The 22862-nt window shown below is 39.6% G+C and overlaps 1 protein-coding gene across 1 annotated transcript; it reads right to left on the bottom strand.

Annotated features, from left to right (window-relative positions):
* Window positions 1-18354: 18354 nt before the first annotated feature.
* On the bottom strand, window positions 18355-22529 carry LOC143403438 (antigen-presenting glycoprotein CD1d-like). Its single transcript, XM_076861505.1, has 5 exons — window positions 22376-22529; window positions 21802-22080; window positions 21047-21325; window positions 20054-20156; window positions 18355-19956 (listed from the first exon to the last, which is right to left on the bottom strand). Exons 1-5 carry the CDS (start codon window positions 22452-22454, stop codon window positions 19935-19937), a joined length of 762 nt encoding a protein of 253 aa, XP_076717620.1. The 5' UTR covers window positions 22455-22529; the 3' UTR covers window positions 18355-19934.
* Between the last annotated feature and the right edge of the window lie 333 nt (window positions 22530-22862).

Raw genomic sequence — 22862 nt, 5'->3', positions numbered from 1 at the left:
TGGAACCACCATTTGACCTAGCTATCCCACTCCCTGGTTAGTACCCAAAGGACTTAAAATCAGTATACTACAGTGTCACAGCCACACCAATATTAATAGCAGCTCATTTCACAATAGGTAAACTATGGAAACCAACATAGATGCCCTTCAATAGGTGAATGGATAAAGAAACTGTGGTATGTATATACATTGGAATATTACTCAGCCTTAAAGAAGAATGAAATTATGGCATTTTCAGGTAAATGCATGGGACCATATAATATCACGCTAAGCTAAATAAGCAAATCCCAAAAAACAAAGAATAAATGTTTTATCTGATATGTGGTTGCTTCTTTACAATAAGGGGTGAATGGACTAGGGAAAAATGGAGGTACTTTGATTAGCCAGAGAGAACTGAAGGAAGTGGAGGGGTACGGGATAGGAATGATAGTAGAATGAATCAGACATTATTACCTATGTGCACCATGATTACATGATGAGTGTGATTCCACATCATGTACAACCAGAAGAATGAGAAGTTATTTTCCATTTATGTATGATGTGTCAAAATGCATTCTATTTTCATGTATAACCAATTAGAACAAATTTTTAAAACAGAAAAAAATATATAAATAAAACATCATTTTTGGATCCGCATATTATCACCAAATTAAATATTATAAACCCAGCCCCTCCTGAGATAGATATTGGCCTATGACTATTTCAGACCAAAAGCATGTTTACGCTGTTTGTGTCCCGCTTCTAATAACTCACATTAAAAGTGGAAATGGACTGATCTTTCATGCTAGCAGAAGCCCTCATGATGGATTAAACTTCATGTTGAGGCATAACTGTAACTAACAGAGCACTGAGCTTGAAGAAGCCTGGCTCCCTAGAAAGCCCATGGAACTAGCCTTTGAGTACCACCACTGGACTGCGATTATGTGATTATGTATATGAAAGAGAAACTTAGTATTTTTAAGATCCTGTTATTGGTCTGTTTCTGATGTAATTAGGACTAGGTGCAGAAACACCACCTAGTCCTAATTAATGCCTATTTCCATTATTTTTGCCACTATAAAACACATGCATACGTGCATACACAAAGAGTTGCAATATTCATCTTTGGACATATATCCTCAAATTCTGGTACTTTACCTTCAATATGATGTGTTTCCAAATATACAATTTTTTCATCTGAGGGATCAGAGAATTTTGCCAAATAGCTTTCCGAATTCCTGTTTAAAAAGCCATGTATTAATGTATTATCCCTCTTCAGTATTGTCAATTTAATAAATTAAAATGAACATCCCACTTAACATTTTAATTTTCAAAATACCATGACTGCTAATGAGGATGATCATCTTACCTTATGTTTATTAGCCATTTGGGATTTTTCTGCATGAGTTATCTTTTCATTCTTTGTCCATTTCTTGTTTTCAGTTTGCATTGTGTCTTATAAGTTTGTGACAAACCATGTCACTGATAAGATTAACTAGCACTGTCATTTCCAGTATAGATATTTTTGCCCAATCTATAGTTGAGTTATACCATCTATTGCTTTTCATTTTTGCATTTTTAAAAATACATTTATAAACTTGATAGAATAGGCTCTGAGTTCCTGTGTTGGAATGTGTGTATCATATGTGTACTTGGAACTTTCAAGTCTTTAATACATCTGCAATTACTTATATTTACACTATAAGGTAAGAGTTCCTATATTGCTTCATTTTTTGTTCTTGTTGTTCTTGTTGTTGATGTTGTTTTGGTTTGGTTTTGTTTTGGTACCAGGGATTCAACTCAGGGGCACTCAACCATTGAGCCACATCCCCAGCCCTGTTTCATATTTTATTTAGAGACAGAGTCTCACTGAGTTGCTTAGCACCTGGCTTTTGCTGAGGCTGGCTTAGAACTCTTGATCCTCCTGTCTCAGCCTCCCAAGCCTCTGGGATTATAGGCATTTTCCACCATTCCTGGTCATTTTATTTTTTATAAATTAATATTTTATTATTGTATACAATCATATGTCAGTTTGGTGGGTGTTTAGTCTCCATACTTCATACTTTGTAAAAGTAAAAGAAAGTTTAATTTTTATTATTTTAATGGAAATAAAACTTATTTTTTCTCTATTTTTAGTTGGGTATAAGTACTTATTTGGGGATATTGATGATTTAATTAAAAAAGCATACATAGTAAACACACACACACAAGATTATTTTACAGACCTTAACAACATATGGATGCTGCCCTGACTTTTATTTTAGAAACTGTCATGACATTATTTGAACTACATAACATTAAAATCTCTTTACATAAAAGCAATGATTTCCTTACTATGTATAGAGCTACTAAAAATGAATAAAAATAAGGTGGATAAACAACATAAAAGAGCTGAAACAACTGAAATAAATAAGACTAACATGCAACCCAATGGAAAATGGCAGAAGGCAAGAAAAACGTTCCCATAAAAGCAATACTTTGGCTAATAAATGCATGTCAAAATGTTCAACCTACCTACAGTAAATCAAGAACTAATACAGTATGTTAACCTATCACTTAAAGGTTAAAAGACATTCTCATAAGACATACATTTCATTGGCCCTCAGATTAAAATAAATATTGTAGGTAGCTCAAAAGTGGTTCTCAATGCATTTCACAAAGAGGACAATGTGGGGAGCCACTCTGAATGACCCACGCCCTCCAGTCCTGAAGCAGGAGGCTCTGGCCAGTCATTACATTTCGAGGTGACTGGGGTGTTGCCAGCTCGTGAGCGTTCAGGTGTAGGTGTCACCCCTGTGGTTGAGTTACACTCACCTCTCCCTTGTAACCCTGCCCCTTCCGGCCTTTTTTGGGATAGAACTTTCTAAGAACAAGCATTCCCCCCTACCCCCAATAAAAGCCCACTTCTGAACATGCTCCCTCTCTCTCCAGGCTCTCGACTTTCTCTTGCTCTCCCTTTTGGGGACCTGAGGCCGAGAGTGGAGAAGCCATCCTAAAGCTCGCGTAAAGGTAATTTGTGCCGGTGTTTTATTTGATGTCCCTGCAAATTCACAGGAGCCACCCTAAGTTCAGCTGCCCGTGCAGGTGGGGGACAGCAGTTCAAGTGTTTTCCCCTTTCTCTTCTGTTATCTTCAGGATGTGATTTTTCTCTTTGTCTTCTTCACGTTTTCTCTCCAGATGCAGTGTTAGCTATGTCTGCAACAAATTTCTACTACACGTTGTTGAAAAGGATATATATGCAGCTTCACAGAAGAAAAGTTCCATGCTTGTGAATTATAAAGGCATTTGTCATTAAAGCCCTGAGGTTTAAGTGCTGTACTTTCAATTATCAACATTCTTAGAAAAGAGCTGCCCAGATGAATTGTGAAAGCTATTATTTGCTCCCAAGCACCAGCCAACCAGGGAACAAAGAGAGGAGTAGGAACAGGGTGGAGGTGTTTCCATGAGTTAGGTAATCATCATTTAAAATAAATTCTAATTATTAAAAATATTTTTTACCTTGTACATGGAATTAACCAATGTTGCCTTTTTTAACTTGATCATAAAATTTTAGATATCAATAGTCATGCTTCTTAGTGACCATTGTCATGGATCATCACATTTAATTCTTGTTATAATTCTATGACATAGTAGCTATAATCATTCCTAACTCACAGGTGAAGAATTTAGCACATAAAGACTTTATCCAAAGTCATATGCCTAGTAAGTGGCAAAACTTTCATTCAATTCTGGGCAGTCATTTTGAAGTCCAGTTTCTTAACATGTGCGTCTATTCCATGTATAAATTCTTGCTGTACCCAGAAAATAATTTTGTTTGTCCTTAGAGTGTGGACCACGTGCATTTCCATAAAGTTAGTGAATTTGCTTTCTTGGAACCGACTGCCCTCCTGGGTGAAGCTGGTATTCCGTGGTGTGTACTGAGGGCAAAGGGCACCTTCCCAGTGCTTTTCTCTCCTCCAAGCTCTCCTGGTGGACCTGCTCCAAATACCTCTCTAGTTGGACATAACCACAGTGTTCTCCTTCATCTCAGCTTCTACAATGCTTGTCATCCCAAATCATCAAGAAATATATTCCCTGTAAAAGTCAAGAGTAGACCCAGTCCAGCGATGCCAATAGAGGTTTGGCCAAGACCAGAGGTCAAGTCCTGCCCTTGCCATGACCTCTTCAGAGATGCTTTCTGTAGGGCCTCAGAATATACAATGAAATCATGGCGGAGGGAGATACCAGGCAGCTCCCTGTGGACCAAGTATCCAATATTATTTCATTTTCTAGCTGGATACTGCTCAGCCGTTCATTATTCTTTACAGTTATATGAAATCACCTCTAATATACAGATTAATTCTCACTGTGGCAAGATCCATTTATTTTCTAATCTTTTTATTACTGCATTACTATTATACATAATATTGGGGTTTATTTTGACATAATTATACAAACATGGAGTACAATTTGCTGCAAATCAGTCCCCAGTACTTCCCCTTTACCTCTGCTCTTCATCCCCTGCTCCCCCTCCTCTACTCTACTGGTCTTCCATCTATTATAGATTTTTATTAGTGAATTATAGGTGGGTACATAAAGGTGAAAATCACTCCGGTATACTCCCTCGGGTACATAGAAGAGTTGGGTGAGTTTCATTCCACCATACTTCACAGTTTCCGTCCCTCCTCCCTCCTTCTCCTCCATCCTCTATCTCTACTCCACTTTTCTTTCTTCTGTTTTCATAGGATCTGCATCCCTTTTTCCCCTTATTTTGGTCTGCATATGAGAGAGAACAGTTAACCCCTGACTCTATGGATCTGGATTATTTCACTTAGCCTGATCCTCTCCGGTTCCATTCATTTACTGGCAAATACCAGAACTTCATTCCTCTTTACCGTGAGTAAAGCTCCACTGCGTACATATATCACATTTTCTTAATCCATTCATCTGCTGAGAGGCATCTAGGCTGGTTCCACAACCTGGCTAGTGTGGATTGTGCTGCTGTAAACTTTGATGTGGCTGTGTCCCTATCGTGGGATGACCTTAGATCTTTTTGGATATATGGCAATGAGTGGGTCAGATCTATTTCTCAGTATTATATTTTACTCCTCAATTCTTCTATTTGTCCATTTCTATCTTATTACCAAAATGTTTTGATAAAGTTTCCTCTGGATTTAAGATATTGAATGGCAGATACTCTGACCCCATCATTAAAATTTTTTCATATTTGGAGCCATTTTAATGCTGCCTAAATGTCATTTAACTGAAAAATTGGGGAGCTAATTAATATTTTATTATAATTAAGTGTTCTAACCCAAGAATAGAGTACATCTTTTCACTAACTCAAACATTTTTTTCATCCTTCAGAGAACTAAATCATTTTTATATGTATCTGTACTATTCATATGAAATATATTATGAAGTGTTCTTTTTTCAATTCTGAATGCACTATTTACTCCCATTTCTAGTTCTAGTTGGTTGTAGTTAAAAAGGAAAATATCTTTGATTTGCACATGTTTATCTTTTCTACTTGAATAAATACCCTAATAAATTCTAGCAAATATTCTTTCAAACAGGTCTGTGTGGTTTTTCTAGGCATACAGGCACAACATTGGTGGAAGGATTGAGTTCATCTCTGCTTCTCCCAGTCCGGGGCGGGGGGGGGGGGTGAGGGTGAGAGGGGCTGTGGGTCCCTCTGCCTCCGCAGCTGCTCTCAGTCCAAAACAAGGGCGTTTCTCCTGTATCCCCAAGGTCACACGGAAACTTCAACTGTCACATTTCTATACCCACTCACCACCTTGTTTAGGATTAGGCCGCAAAAACTACATAATCTGGGTCAGGTTCCCTTTGAACATGGTGGTAAGAAACCAACTCACCTTCCCACTTCTCCTTTATGGGCTTTGGTCCTTTCAATTCTGAAACACAGCACAAAACATGTAAATTTTCAAACACTAAAAACTGTTCATTAGGAGTCAAATTCACACTTCTGAGTGGAAATTTCTCCAGGGCAGAGCCCTAGTCTCACCAAGCTGATTGGACCATGCTGTGGTACTATTGATGAAATGCAGAATCTATAGATACAGGCTCAATATTTAACTTCTCATTTCCTCCCTTTCTAGTTATTTTCCTGTAACTAACAGAAATTAATCTCAGAAAGTTCTAACAAGGCTGCCTGGATCCTCTGTTTCTTCCATCTGTAAACTCCTGTATGTCTACTTCTGAGCTGTGAATTCCCTCTATTGTCATCTCTCAAACTGAGATTATTAGAGGCCTAGGAGTTTCAGAATTCAGCATTAGATCCTAAACCCATCTCAAGACTTCAAATAAGTCCCACACATACATAGCAATTGTCTCAAAACACACTGGCTCCAGAATTAGGGGTTTTAATTTATTCAAGATGCAGTCATATACTGTAATATGATGCTCAGCAATCCCACAAAAATCCCTCAGGTAATGAACATAAATATTAGACCCAAAGTTGAATGTGCAAGAAGGATCAGTTTATTTTCGATCAGTTAACCTGGTTGAGAGCTGTCCGTGGGCTATGTGTGGACTGTCGCACATCACAGCCTAGTGAATAGGAGAACCTGGTTTGGGAACTTCAGTGGACATTTCCTCTGTGAAAGACTTCCCAGTCACATTGTGAGCCCGATTCTGCTCTGCCTGGTCCCACACAGCACCAGAGATGGGGTGACCTGCTGTAGCCACACATCACCTCTGAGATGGATGTGACCTGCCAAGATGCCGATCAACCTGCTGACTGCAAGACACCATAAAGCAAACTCCATCCCTGAAACCTTACCTTGCCTTTGATGTCCCCGCTAATAAACCAAAGGAGCCATTTTCTAGTTTTCAAGCTCCAGCTCATGTGGGGACTGGACCTATCAGGGATCCATCTTTAAAACCATCTTTTCTGATTCTTTGTCTTTGGTTCTTCATGAATTATTCTAGACTTTAATTTCTTAGAGGCTTGTCCCTCCAAGCAGTCATGAATTCTCTGGTGAGGAGCTGGCCACCCCACGATATGACCTAATTTCTGATTCTGAGTATCATGGTACATAAGGTGGGAAAAATGTAACTTTAGCTTCTATTTTCTTCTCCCAATCCAGTCCCTAGAGTTCTCACTCTCATAGTTTGGCCCATGGCACTCATTCATGAAGCCATACAGACTACAGTTGAAGTGTCACCGTTACTTCTCATGGAGCATCTTCAGTCTCCGTGTTCTTTCTGGAATTTCTGTGCCACGATTATGAGTCTAGTTGTCTGGGGAAGGCTCTCCACCATCTGCTGGCCAGTCATACCATTTAGTCATTCTCTCTAGGATCTCCCTGTTGGAGATGAGGGAAACATCCTCCTTCTGCTCTTAGAACCCAAAACATCTCTTTCCCAACTACAAAAAACAAACTAGTCTGCAAAAATTATTTCCCACTTCTTGTTTCTTCAAGACTTTCTGTCCATGCCATTATGTCCCATGTTCACTGCTTAGAGGAGCACTTGAAAAAAATGACTGGGAAGCTATCTCTGTTTTCTCTCCTGCCACAATCTTCCCCTGAAGCAAAGAGAAACGTGTAGTTAACATTCATGAATAAAGGGAAGGAAAGAGAAAATTCAAGAAGTAAAAGCATGTGCGAAAATGTCAAAATATTATCTAGCAACATGACTTTAAATTTTTCAGAAGCACAGGCACTAAAAATTAAATAATAAATAAACCAAGGAAATACAAACCAACCAAAATGAAAATGGTCAACCTTCCAGGACCTCTTTGATGAATAGCTGATCTCTGATGTCCAGGCCACTTAACTCAAAACATAGGAGAATTATGAACAGTGAGCACCACTCTTGCTTGCTTCCCTGTTTGTAAAAACCAAACATCGGCATTTAGTTTCTGCAAAAAGACAAAAAATGTTCAAAAGGCATCCAGGAACTTCTACTGATCCAGTCCAGAATCGGTGAATCCATTATGTTACTAAAGTATTAAGTAACCAGAGAAGAAATGGAATTTTCTCAAAAAATAGTTATTTGACAGCTTTGTTAGTCAGCTCTTTGTCTCTGTGACTACAATAACTAACAAGAACAACTTAGACAAAGAAAAGTATATTTTGAGCTCATGGTTTCAGAGGTTCACTCCACGCTCTGACTATTCCATTGTTAGGAGCCTGAGATGAGGTGCAACATCACAGAAGAACGATGCAGGGGAGAAAAGCTGTGGGCTGTGGAGAGAGCCAGGCTGAGAGAGGCCACAAGCACTGCCATGGGCAAAGCCAAAGGGGCACAGCAGCCTGAGCCATTTGGATGTCACATCTCAGTCCCTTGTGCCCAAGATGCAAAGGTGAAATTGCAGGACTTGATTGTCCAGCTAGGTTTCAAGATTTGTTTTGGTCCCATCCCTTCTTTCTCATCCCCTATTCCTCCCTTTTGGAACAGGCACGTTTACTCTGGACCATTGTGTCTTGGGTTGATGTAATTTGCTCTTGACCATTACAGAGGCTAAGAGCCATGAGTTTCCCTGAGTCTCAAATAAGACTTGGGACTTAGACTTTGGGGGAATGCTGGAACTGTTAAGACTATGGGGACTCTTGGAGATGGACTAATGCATTTTGTGTTGTGAGATGGGCATACGCTTTTGGGGACCAGGGATGAAATGTTACAGTTGTATATAAGGTGTCCCTCAAAAGCTCTTGAGTTAATGTGGGAATATACAAAGGTGAAATGATTGGACTGGGAGAGCTCAAACCTAATGAGTGTGAGTTTGCCATGGCCCCTTACCCTCTCCCTCTCTGCTTCCTGCCCCTTCCTTGAGCTGAGCTGCTCTTCTTCACCACCTCCTCTGGCCATGAAGCTCTGCCTCACTTAGATTCATGGAGTTAGTCAACCATGGATGGAACCTGTGCAACCATAAACCTACCATAAAAGTTTCCTTGTAATTTGATCAAAGCTATGAAAAGCTGATAAATGCAAATACTTTTTTAAATACATAATTTTTGTGAGGTTTCTACAACCTTGAGCAGCTTCTGGCTTTGAAGTACCCTTTGCTCCTTCCTTGTTTGACTTTTCTTTCCTGCCTTTCATTTTCCTCTGCCAATGGGAGTATTTTGGCAGATGCTTGGGGAAAGTTGCCTGATTCTTTCTCAGTTTTGATGAACTGAACTTTTCTTGTGGCCTTCCACCATTGATCTTTACAGACTGTTCGTCACTGACACCATGTTGTTAGTTCATTGTTCATCTTCATCCTCTGGGTCCTTTATTTTCACATATGACACATCTATCTCCTTTTCATTTCTGTCAAGTTCATCAAGGAAGAATGTCAATGTTTTCCCTGTGTCCTAAAGATAAGCCACTAAAGATTTTAATACTGGCAGCACCATGTCTGTTTGTTAAAGGAAATCTCTTATTATTATCATTAGCTGGTAAGGAAGGATATGAAATAAGGGGACAGCTTCTTATTGTCATCTTCATTCAACAAATTCTTTAGGAATCAGTCAATGTCATCTCCTTGGAGACTGCAGGATTTCAGAGAGCTTAACATTGAATCAATAAAAAGATTTCCACATTTTGGGGTCCTGTAGTTCAGGATGAGACAAAAATAAATGTAAAAAATATATAAATATAAAAACTAAAATGTAGTGTTGAAATTATGGATGAAACTTTTTATCTCATCATGAAAGATTAACTTTTAGGAGCATTTTGTAAAATAATAAAAAAATGATTTGTGGATGTTAGTCAACAATATTATGTTGAAACTAGTGTTTGCAAACATTGGGAAAAAAAGAAAGTGAAGACTGTGAACCAAATACAGGAAAATAATCCAGATAATCCTATGACTTTCTTCATCTTTCCACTTGGGAACAATTTTCAAATCAACTCACAAAGAAAGAGAACCCTGCCAGAGGCTAGTTACTTTCACTAAGTTGAAGAGACAAAAGATTTAAGTCCAGAGTCTCAGAGAGCTAGGTATAGTGTCAAGTGGTCTAACATGTTTGCATCAGGGGCCTAAAAGCAAGAAGCTCACCAAAACACTCTCTCTCTCTCTCTCTCTCTCTCTCTCTCACACACACACACACACACACACACACACACACACACACGGGGGGAGAGAGAGAGAGAGAGAGAGAGAGAGAGAGAAACAGGGAAATTAACTTGATAAACAACAGTGATAAAGAGAAAAATTTTGAAGCATCCAGGGTAAAGTACATATGTGGGGAGGAGATGAGAACAGTTTGTAAGTAACAATGCAAGCCAGAAGTCAGATGAATGACATCTTAAAATTGCTTTAAAAAACTATCAAACTAGGATTCAATACCCACCAAATATCTTTCAAAAATTAAGATGAAAATCAAAGTATTTCAAAAGTAAAAACTGAATGAATCTGCTGCCAGCACAAGTACACTATGAGAAATATAAAAGGAATTTCCTCTGCTTGAAAGAAAAGGATGCTAGAGGAAATCCTGGATCTACAGAAAACAATGAAGAGTGTCAGAAATGTTAAATGCATCAGTAAACATTAAATATTTTTTCTTATTTTTTTTAATCTACTTTAAAGGTAACTATAAAGAGCAAAAACCAGTGACCAAGGGGATCCAAGAGGGCGAGCTAGAGAGAAGCTGCATTCTGTGTCACTCTGTGACCTGGGATTCTAGTAGTGGAAATGTTGCTTCTCTGAAAGTTATTAGAGGACCCCCAACAGCTGCTCCTGCACAGGAATCCTGGCCTCCAAGCCATGCAAGTCTCCAGATCTCAGCATCAGTACAGGACTCTGGGCCAATTGCCCACACAGGTCCACTGGCCACCATGCCCCAACAGGGCCACCAGCCACAACCTCACCAATGTGGAGCACCCCAGTAGCCTCCATCTTGGGACACTGAAACCAATGCCATAGTCCCCTACACAAGATAGCCTGCACCTGGGGACACAGGACAGAGTCTAGAGACAGCCACCCCCTACAACACTGCGTGCCACAGAGCTGCATCTCTGAACACACCACCCAATGCCACCACCTGGCCCAACCCAACCCAACACCCCATCTCTGAAAGCAGCTACCTCCATCTTGGGACACCTTATTTTCCACCTTTAATTGGGGCTAATCCCAGCTTGAAATGTCTTCTTGGACCCTAGAAGCAATATCAAGGTACCTATAGTCCCCAACACCCCCCCCCCAGCCACTAACAGCCACTAACTGGGCACGATACTTACAGCTACTCGGCTGGTCCATAGCTCACAAAGCCTGGCCCTGAACTGCCCAATATAAAACAGCTCTCCACAATGGGTGTGCATCCCCTAAAGCACATCCCACAAGTCCTCTGGAGACAGAAGTTCCTGGTTGGGAAGTAGAAAGGGAGAGGGGAATGAGATACAGTTTAGAGACTAAATAAGAGACCAGGAATTGTGAGGCCTACAGGTGACATAAGGAGATAAGATCAGGCACCCACATCACATGAGCAGGCCCCAAAGAAGATCCTGGGGTGCAGTGTCCATCAGGGACTGGAAAGTGCTATACCCTACCTCCAGGAGCTGTGCCCCCAAGACCAACCCTCCCACCCTAATAACCTTCACCATCCTGAGAATGGAGATACCAGCAAACAACAGACAGCCCCACCTATTGGATGAGAAGGGAAGCAGGAAAGACATTGAACTCCAACAGAAAAAAAAAATGTTTTTCTTTGAGATTTTTTTCTTTTTTTTTTTTAATTCTTTTCTCTCCCTCTTCTCCCTCCCTCACATCCCCAATATTTTTTAAACCAAGTACTTTTCATGAATTAGGCTACTGAGAACTGGGATGTTTGAAGAGTAGATTACAGTTGTGTTGTATACTCTTGTATATCCTTTCTTCTAACTTTTCTTATGTTTCTTAATTCTTATATGCATTTGTTTTTTTGTACTCTCTCTATTGTCTTCCCACTTACTTGTCTCCCCCAAATCACTTTCTCTCTTTTCTCCTGCTACTAGCCAACTTCTTTATTTTATTTTAAAGAGAGAGTGAGATAGGGGAGAGAGAGAGAGAGAGAGAGAGAGAGAGAGAGAGAGAGAGAGAATTTTAATATTTATTTTTTAGTTATCGGCGGATACAACATCTTTGTTTGTATGTGGTGCTGAGGATCGAACCCGGGCTGCACGCATGCCAGGCGAGCACGCTACCGCTTGAGCCACATCCCCAGCCCTAGCCAACTTCTTTAGATTCCTCTTTCAAACTTCAAAAGATCTAATCACTCTATATCCTCACCTCCTATCTCCTCAACATCTCATCCTATACCTCACCCCCAGTTCTTTGTCCACCTTCAGAAACTGTAGATCCTTTTGCAAACCTACACTTTATATTGTAGATAATATTTAACTCACAGTTTCTGTCTATTGTGACAAAACTGTAAACGTCTTAATAGGAGCTATTTGGTTTAAGACTGAATATTGTTTGTATTGGGATCTATTAATATTGTCCTCCAATTAAAATCAGAGGTGTTGGAAACCTGCAGGAACACCATAAATCTGAGGCATAAAAATAGTAACAACTTGAGTCTTCAGTGCTAGAAGGGAAGACATAAAAATAACATAAAAAATAAAACAAGGGAAGAAAATGCCTTAAACAAACCAAGTTACTACATTATTAGAATTCATGGCCAGCACAGCAGAAGAAATTACAGAGAAAAAGTTCAAGATGAGGAATGATATAAGAGCAAATACAGGCAGCAAAACTCAAGATGAGAAATGATATAAGAGCAAATACAGGCAGCAAAACATTATTTCACCAGAGAGCTACATAAGCAAATACAGGAAGCAAAAAATTACTTTGGTAAGGAGATAGACGATCTGAAATAAAAAAAATGGAAATCCTTGAAATGAAGGAAACAATAAATCAAATTTAGAACTCAATGCAAAGCATCACTAACAGATTAGATCATTTGGAAGACAGAACTTCAGATAATAAAGACAAAATATATATAATCTTGAAAAAAAGTTAAGATGGTAAGAAACCATGAGCAGAACACTCAAGAATTATGGAATAACATAAAAAAGATCAAATTTAAGAATTATTGGGATAGAAGAAGGCATAGAGTTATACCAAAGGAATGAACAATCTATTCAATGAAATAATATCAGAAAATTTTCCAAACATGAAGAATGAATTGGTAAATCAAATACTAGAGGTTTACAGAACACCAAATGTATAAAATCACACAGAACTATAACAAGGTGCATTACAATGAAAATACCTAGCATACAGAATAAGGAGAAATTTTTAAAACCACAAGAGAAAGAAATCAGACTACACATAAGGGGAAACCAATTAGGATCTCTGCAGATTTTTCAACCCAGAATCTGAAAGCTAGAAGATCCTGGAAAAACATATACCAAGCTCTGAAGAAAATGAATGCCAAACAAGAATCTTACATCCAGCAAAATTAAGCTTTAGTTTTGATGATGAAATAAAAATATTTCATGATAAACAAAAGTTAAATGAATTTACAAGTAGAAAGCCTGCACTTGGCAAAATATTCTATGAGGAGCAAATGAAAATCAGCAAAGGGAAGTATTACACTAAAGGAAAAACAAATCAAAAGAGAAACCAAGTCAATTTAAATACCAAAAATATTCTGGAATATAAATCATGTCTTAATAATAACCCTGAATGTTAATGGCCTAAATTCATCAATCAAAAGACATAGCCTGATAGGTTGGGTTTTTTTTTAACAAAAACAGACCAAACAATATGCTGCCTTAAAGAGTCTCATCTCGTAGGAAAAGACATCCACAGACTGAAGGTTAAAGGCTGGGGAAAAACATACCACTCACATGGACTGTCTAAGCAAGCAGGGATTTCCATCCTCATATCAAATAAAGAAGACTTCAAGACAAAGTTAATCAAAAGGGATAAAAAAAGGACATTTCATACTGCTTAAGAGAACCATACATCAATGAGACATAACAATTATAAATATATATGCCCCAAACAGTGAAACATCTACATTCATCAGACAAACTCTGCTGAAGTTCAAGAATCAAATAGACCACAATACAATAATTCTAGGTGACTTTAATACACCTCTCTCACCACTAGATAGTGATGAAAGAGGATCTAGTGGTAAAAGAGGTATATTTAAAAAAAAAAAGCTAAACAAAGAAACTATAGAATTTGATAAGACTTAACAGACATATATATAGAATATTTCATCCATTAATGAGTGAATACATTTTCTTTTCAGCAGCACATGGATCCTTCTCTAAAATAGAGCACACCTTGGGGCTGGGGTTGTGGCTCAGTGGTAGAGTGCTCACCTAGCACATGTGAGGCCCTGGGTTGAATCCTCAACACCACATAAAAATAAATTCTAAAAAAAACTAAGGTATTGTGTCCAACTATAACTAAAAAATAAATACTAAAAAAATAGACCATATCTTATACCATAAAGCAACTCTTAGAAAATACAAAAAAGTAGAGATACTACCCTGCATTTTATCACTTCACAATGGAATGAAATTAAAAATCAATTATAAAATAAAAAATAGAAGCTACTCCAACATCTGGAGACTAAATAATATGCTATTGAATGAACAATGGATTACAGAAGACATTAAAAAGGAGATTAAAAAATTCTTAGAAGTAAATGAGAACAATGATAAAACATATGAAAATCTCTGGGACACTATCAAGGCAGTACTAACAGGAAAGTTCATTGCATGGAGTTCATTCTCTTAAAAAAAAGAAAAAGTCAACAAATAAATGACCTAAAGTTACATCTCAAAGACCTAGAAAAAAGATGAACAAATCAACACCAAAAGCAGTAGAGGAAAGGAAATAAGTAAAATCAGAGCTGAAATCAATGAAATCTAAAGAAACAATTGAAAAACATTGACAAAACAAAAAGTTGATATTTTGAAAAAAACAAATAAAATTGATAAATCCTTAGCCATGCTAAAAAGAGAAAGAGAGGAAAAACTAAAATTACTAACATCCATGATGAAAAAGGTAATATCATGATGGACCTACAGAAATACAGAAGATAATTGGAAATTATTTTGAAAATTTGTACTCCAATAAAATGGAAAAAATCAAAGGCATAAACAAATTTCTACAGTCATATGATTTGTCCAAACTGAATCAGGCTTATATACACAAGTTAAATAGATCAATTTCAAGCAATGAAATAGAAGACACCATAAGAAGCCTACCAACCAATAAAAGCCCAGGGCCAGATGGATACACAGCTGAGTTCTAAAAGACCTTCAAAGAAGAACTGATACCAATACTCCTCAAATTATTCCATGAAGTAGAAAAAGAGGGAACACATCCAAACTCATTCTATGAGGCCAATATAACGCTGATCCCAAAACCGAAGACACAATCAATAAAAGAAAACTTCAGACCAATCTTTCTAATAAATATAGATGCAAAAATTCTCAATAAAATTCTGTCCAATCAAATACAAAAACATATTAAAAATATAGTGTATCATGATCAAATGGGGTTCTTCCCAAGGATGCAAGTTTGGTTCAACATAAATGTAATTCATCTCATAAATAGACTTAAAGATAAAAATTATATGATCATCTCAATGGATGCAGAAAAAGCATTTGACAAAATACAGCACCCTTTATGTTCAAAACACCAGAAAAACTAGGGATAACAGGAACATATCTCAACATTGTAAACACTATCTATGCTAAGCCCCAGGCCATTCTAATGAGGCCATTAACCTCATTCTAAATGGAGAAAAATTAAAAGCAAACCCTCTAAAAACTGGAACAAGTCGGGAATACCCTCTTTCACCACTTCTATTTAACATAGTTGTTGGATCTCTAGCCAGCAATTAGATTATCGCCATCTATCCCAGCTGGTGAGCTAAAGCTGGGTTCACAAATCTGACTGTTCCAATAACTTAAGAATAACAGCAAAGAAAGTATGCAAACACATAGAAGTACCTTTTCAAAATCCTGGATGGCTCTCCGAACTTAGGGGTCCATGGAAAGAAAAAGAGAGAGAGCCACTGGAATTCTTTATTCTTATATAGGGGACACACAAGGAGAGGTTCCGTGGAACATTCTATCCCAAAAAGGGCAAAGGGGTAGAATTACAAAGGAACAGATGAGTAGCTCAACCCCACCAGGTGAAGCCAACTCCTGGAGCCACGCCTCATTATCCTAGTGGAAACAAAGCACAAGTTATTGCTGGGTGCAATAATTGTTCAGTGTATCTTGCTCAGGTCTTAAGGGCATGTATTTCCAGAGTGGAAAGAAGAAAAAGTAGGCCCAAGTCTCCATCATGTCGAATTAGGCCCTGACTTCAACAAGACTCCTATAGTACAAGAAATAAAATCAAGAATCAATAAATGTGATGGATTCAAACTGAAAAGCTTCTTCTTATTAAAAGAAACAGTAAGGTGAAGAGAGCCTACATAATGGGAGCAAATTTTTACCACACACACATCAGATAGAACACTAATCTTTAGGGTATATACAGAACTCAAAAAACTTAACACCAAAAAAACAAGTAACCCAATTAATAAATGGGCCAAGGAAATGAACAGACACTTCTCAGAAGATGATATACAGTCAACAAATATATGAAAAAATGTTCAGCATCTCTAGCAATTAGAGAAATGCATATCAAAACTACTCTATGATTTCATCTCATTCCAGTCAGAATGGAAACTATTAAAATACAAACAACAATAAGTGTTGGCAAGGATGTGGGGAAAAAGAAACGCTTTTACATTGCTGGTGGGACTGCAAATTGGTGCAGCCAATCTGGAAAGCAGTATAGAGAATCCTTCAAAAATTTGGAATAAAGCCACCATTTGACCCAGCTGTCCCACTCCTTGGTTTTTACCCAAAGGATAATACAATGATACAACCACATCAATGTTTATAGCAGCACAATTCACAATAGCTAAACTGTGGAATTAACCTAGATGCCCTTCAATAGATGAATGGATAAAGAAACTGTGGTATATTTACACAATGGAATATTACTCAGCATTAAAAGAGAATAAAATCATGGCATATGCAGGTAAATTGATGGAGTGGGAGAATATCATGCTAAGTGAAGTAAGCCAATCCCAAAAAACCAAAGGCTGGATGTTTTCTTTGATATGTTGATACTGATCCATAATGGCAGGAAGCATGGAAGGAATGGAGGAACTTTAGATAGGTCGAAGGGGAGGGAAGGGAAGGGAGTGGACATGGGAGTAGGAAAGATGGTGGAATATGGACATCATTACCCTAAGTATATGTATAAAGTCATGAATGGTGTGACTCTACTTTGTGTACAACCAGAGACATGAAAAATTGTGCTCTACATGTGTACTATGAAGTGAAATGCATTCTGCTGTCATGTATAACAAACTAGAATAAATAAATATATTTTTTTAAAAACAGTGATCAATTATTGTAAATTAATTTCATACATAAAATTAAAATGTATGTTACTCATACACAAAGGTTAAGAGGGGAAAAAATGGAACTATACTACTGCACAGTTCTTAAATATCTATTATGTGATATAATGTTATTTAAAACTAGTCTGTGATACAAAAAAAAAATTATAGTGAATGCTGGAGCACTGATGTACTTATAGAAACATAGCTAAGAAGCTACTCTTGGTTGTCAACAAAGTCCTAAAAAGGAACAAGAAACGTGGGACCTATAAGAAACTAATGGCAAGACAGTAGACTAAAGCCATACCCCAAATTATATTGCCGTAATACATCAAATTATATGTAGTACATGACATGCATTAATATAGTGTATTCATATAGTACATTACATGCAAATGGTCAAAACACTCATTAAAAAGTCATAGGTTGACATGTAAAATAAAAAAGTAAAATCCAACTATCTTCAGTCTACGTAAAACACACTAAAGAACAAAGACAGCAGTAGAATGAATTGGACATAATTTTCCTACCTTCATATATGAATAAATGACCAATGTAACTCCACATCATGTACAACCACAATAAAGGGATCCTAATTGGAAAAAGTTATACTTATTCTATGTATGTATAATATGTCAAAATACACTATACTCTCATGTATATCTAGAAAGAAAGAATCAATAAATAAATGAATAAATCAAACTAAAATTCAGAGTCGACACTGGTAAAAGATATACTTAGCAAAACCTGAAAAGAGAAAACAAGGGTGACTATTTTAATGTCAGAGTAGAATTCAGGAGATTTATATGTAATCTTATATATGCACATAATAATAGAACTTCAAAAAACCTGGAGCAAATAGAACAAAAAGTTAGAAATGAAAGGGAAAACATTTACATCCACAAATATAGTAGGAGATTTCAACTCTCCTATCTCAGTAAGTAATAGAGCAAGTAAGCAGAAAACCAGTAATGATATAGACGATTTGAAGAGCAAACTAATGGACATTTATAAGGCAGTTCACCCAACAGCAGAACACTTTATTTTCAAATACACATGGAATATTTTCACAGATACACTGCATACATCAAACAACTCTCAGTAGATTTTAAAAGATTGAAATCACACAAAATCTATTTTGGGAATTAAACTCAAATCCAATAACTAAAACACCCACGCAAAACCAGCAAACATTTGATAATTACATAATGTAGTATTATTGAGCAGGGCGAGGTACTGGGGATTGAACTCAGGGGCACTCAACTACTGAGTCACATACCCAATCCTATTTTTTATTTTATTTGGAGACAGGGTCTCATTGAGTTGCTTAGTGCCTCGCTGTTGCTGAGGCTGGCTTTGAACTCGCGATCCTCCTGTCTCAGCCTCCAGAGCATCTGGGATTACAGGTGTGCAGCACTGCACCTGGCCATAATATACTCCTAAATGACCAATAGATTAAAAAAAGATATACCATTGATTTTAGCAGTTCCACTCCTTGGGATTTACTCAAGTAAAAGCAAATGCACAAAAAGACAGGGCATAAATGTTCACAGCAGCTTCATTCCTGAGAACCCAGGATTATAAATCACCAAATTTTTGTAACTAGCTTAATCCATAAAGGTTAGTATGTATTCCCACGTAAGGAAATGCTCCACAAAAACTAAAAGAAAGGAACTAGTGATGAATGAGTCTCAAACACATTGTGTCAAGTGAAGAACAGAAACATCCCATTCCATTTATATAAAATTTTGATAAAACAAAAAGAGGCAGAATACAGATCACTGTTGACTAATGCTGGGATTAACAAGGAGACATGAGAGACTTTGGGGAACGAAAAAGTTTCTGTGAGCTCTGGGAAGACGGGAGAAGAGATACATGGGTGTAGATATTAGTATAATTCGTTGAACTGTAACTAGGAGCATCTTCTTGTACGACAGTTATATTTTAAATTTATTTTACTCCAAAAAGCGTTGAGAAACACTGATAATATTTTATAACGTGGGTGCTCAGGGGAGAAATACATCAGTTCTTCATGGCTCACAAAAGTCTTTGTGGTGAAGGGGTGTTGAAGAAGGAAAGGAGACTTGATCTGGGTGCACATGAGATAGGACCAGTCAGCAATGCTTATTTATCACAAAGAATATTTTGTCCAAAGACAAGTTAACTTTTTAAATCACCTGTCACATAAAATTCTAGATTTCCAGTTTTCGGGAGAAACATAGGCTGCAATCAGGCCAGAGTTTGACTGGGCACTTGACAGCTGGTCACTGCAGCTATTACCTTTACAAAGAACACGTTTTCCCAGCTCAGGAAGACCCTGTCACTCCATGGCCAACCAGGGCACTGCTACCCCAGCCCTTACCTGCTCATTGCCAGCAGGTCATCAGAGGAGTTGGTGTTCCTCTTTGCACAGAATCACTTGGGCTTAAAAACTTGTCATACAAGAAACAGGACTCGAACTCTTTAGATAAACATTAACAAGATGCAGATGACGCTTTTCTTTTTTACTTCTCCAGGTTAACTCTCCATTCATCCTCCATTCCTAAGCAGGCAAAGACTGCAGTTCTGGGGACCTGAGGTCTTGGGCTTCAGACAGGCAGGTGTCCAGAAGACTCACAAGATGTCGTCATAGGAGCTGTGAGGGAAGAGAAAGGGAGACACCATTCAGAAAACAGGAACAGGGGAGGGAGGAGAGAGAGCGAGAGAAGGAGCAGATGGAAGGGGAGACTCACCGGTGTCTCCTGATCCAATAGAAGCCTAGAATGAGCACAAAGAGCAGCACCAGGCAAGCCAGTACCGCCAGGATGACCAAGCCCACAGAGGTGTGGCTCCCACCTGCAGGGGACACAGGACCCTGTATCAAGTTCCCTGGTCTAGCACATCTGAGGGGCTAGGCGCTGACTTTTCCCTCCCCCTATTTAGAGCATCAACTTCTATTCCTCAGAAGTTTCAACTCCCCACATTTTCACAGGGTCTAGGCACCTTCACTACAGTTCATTTCACTATATAATAACATAGCATACAGGTGAAGCTGTGTAGCCAGGCAGACCCGAATCGATATCCAGCTCTTCCACCTTCTGTGAGACTCTGGGTAGTTAGCCTATCTCAGCCTCAATTTCCTCATTCGTAAAATAGAATAACAGTAACTGCTTCAAAGGAGAGTGGTGATGCTCAGGTAAAGCACTGGATGCAGAGTGGCCAGGTCCCCACGCAGGAAGCACTCAGTAAACCACAGCTCTCCTTGTTAACCTGCTTTTCATAAGTCCCTGATCCCCATTCTGCTGGGAAATGAATCTTCCCAGATTCTGTTTTCATTTTATATGCAGTGCTGCTGGTTGAACCCTAGAGTCTGGGACAAACCACTGAGCTGCATCCCTAGCCTTTACTTTTTGAGACAAGGTCTCCCTAATTTGGCGAGGCTGGCCATCTACTTGGAATTCTCCTGCATCAGCCTCCCCAGAAGCTGGGAATACAGATGAGTGCTGTCATGCCCAGCTTCCAGGGATTCATTATTTGCCAACAATTTCCAGATCTCCAAGATTATGAGTCCCATTTCATCTTGTATTAATACATCGGATGTCAGTCCTATTTTCCTCTTTACTCTGTCTGAAATCCATCCTTCTAGCCCTCCTAGTTGGTGTGCCAACTCCATCCTTCACAGTCGCTCCCTCTACGCTTGAGAACCACCTGCCTCCATTTCCAACACAGCCCCAGCCCTTTCTCACCCCAGTAGAGAACGAGGTCCTGCCCTCCTAGGCTGCTGTGCTTCACCCTGCAGGCCAGGCCAGCCGCCTCCCCAGCTGTCACGTCCAGGGTTGCTCGGAGATACCACGTCTCATCACCATTGGGCAGGAAGTCACCTCTCTGAGTGCCCAGCTGCTCCTGCTCACCTCGCATCCACATCACCCACACGGGCTTTGGGTAGAAGCCAGACACATGGCACACCAGCAGCAGACGGCCAGACCCAGGACTGGGGCCAGTGGACAGCCAGGCCTTGGGCTTCACTGTATCCAATAAGGGATGAGGAAACCATAAGGTGAGAACTCTGCATCAGAGGTCCCAGGCCTCCTCCCAGGTTCATGCTCCCCAAAGGTCCACTCCTGGAGGTGAAGTCTCCAGGTAGCTTTGATCCCTTTGGGTCACCTTGCCCAGGAGACCCATCCCTGATACTCCTTCCCCTCCCCGAATCCCAGTGCCCCATAAATGCCTCGCCTCCCTACTCTAACACCCTGAGCTCAGCTGGAGCACACAGCATGTCTCAAACACTGTCTGAATCAAATCTGACCCACAGTCTTGATTTAATTCAACTCATGAAACCCAGCAGGTACCCAGTGACACTGGGTGATATGAACAAATACCTCATGCCTTATCCATCCCCTCTATGTCTTGCTCTTTGTCTGATGCTTAAAGGAAACCAAACCCTTGGATAGCAAAACCTAGAAGAAGCCTGAGTAACAGGAGGAGAGGACAACAGATGGACCTTGTTTCTCCAGTTCTGACTTCCCTGTCTCTAAGACGTCATTGACATATTCTGGACAGATGTCATTGAGGAGCCACTGTACTGTTTTCCTTGTCCCTTGGTCCTGGTTGAGGTCTTTGATGACCAAATCTACCCACTGGGGGGCCTGTGGGGCAGGCTCCCAAGCAGTTCCTTGGAAACTCAGGATATATTCTCCTTGATATGCTACATGGAGAAAGTGTTCTGAGATGTTCCCAGGGTGCACCTCACAGCCACCAGACAGCTGCAGCTCCATGGGATCTGTGGAGAGAAACGTGTAGAAATCAAAGAAGGGTTTAAAAGACGGGGACAAAGGAGAAGAAACTGTTATGAGAGTTATATTGAGAACCTATAGTGGAGGGAAATAAGTTGGTGGTCAGGAGTAGGCAGGAACAAGGTGTTGTTTTCAGAAGAAACAGGAGCATCTCCAGGCAGCAGTGGAAATTTGAAGAGGTTCAAAAACAGAATTTCATCTGGTGGGAGCAGTCTCTTGTCTTCTTTCTGAGCTCATTCTCAAGCCTCAAGTGCCCGCCCAGGATCCCATCCCTCAACTCACACTTGAAGCGCAGCATTTGAGCGAACTTCCGAATATCTTTGGTGAAACTGCTTCGGAAGCCCAGATACAGGTGCTGCATCTTGTCCCATTGCTGGCTGCTGAACGTGCCGCGAGCCCAGGGCTTCACAAAACGAATAGTGTCCGCGGCGTTGCTCCAGCTGTGCGTCTGCAGCTCCCCCAGCCACGCCACGCCCTCCGCGCGTGTGGAGGTGTTGCTGGGAAAGGACGAGGTCTGGAGCCAGAGGAAGGTGAGATTCTTTTGCGGGACTGAGAATGAGTGAAGCTTGGAGGTGTACAGCAGACGGCATAATGAGAAGAAGCGGGTGGGAGGGGCCGGGAAACGGCCTCAGGAAAGGAGACTGGGACGCACGAGTGGTGATTGCGAGCCCCGAGCCGCGCCGCGTCTCCGAGGCCAGAGCCGGTTCTCTGCAGGCTCCCTGAGCCCGGGATCCCGAGACCAAGCCTCATTCTTTTGCCCCCACCGTGG

This window comes from Callospermophilus lateralis, chromosome 7 (genome assembly GCF_048772815.1).
Source record: "Callospermophilus lateralis isolate mCalLat2 chromosome 7, mCalLat2.hap1, whole genome shotgun sequence".
In the NCBI taxonomy this organism is placed as follows: domain Eukaryota; kingdom Metazoa; phylum Chordata; class Mammalia; order Rodentia; family Sciuridae; genus Callospermophilus; species Callospermophilus lateralis.
Note: the sequence above shows the minus strand (reverse complement) of the source record. Positions and strands in the feature narration are given on the sequence as shown.

Bases quoted from the DNA above. Each gene is read 5' to 3' on its own strand.
- LOC143403438 (XM_076861505.1), bottom strand. From the start codon at position 22,454: ATGCAGCACCTGTATCTGGGCTTCCGAAGCAGTTTCACCAAAGATATT. The intron at 21,326-21,801 runs GTCCATCTGTTG...TATTGGATACAG, and splicing joins GTCAGAACTGGAGAAACAAG to TGAAGCCCAAGGCCTGGCTG. The intron at 19,957-20,053 runs GTGAGTCTCCCC...CTTCCCTCACAG, and splicing joins TATTGGATCAGGAGACACCG to CTCCTATGACGACATCTTGT.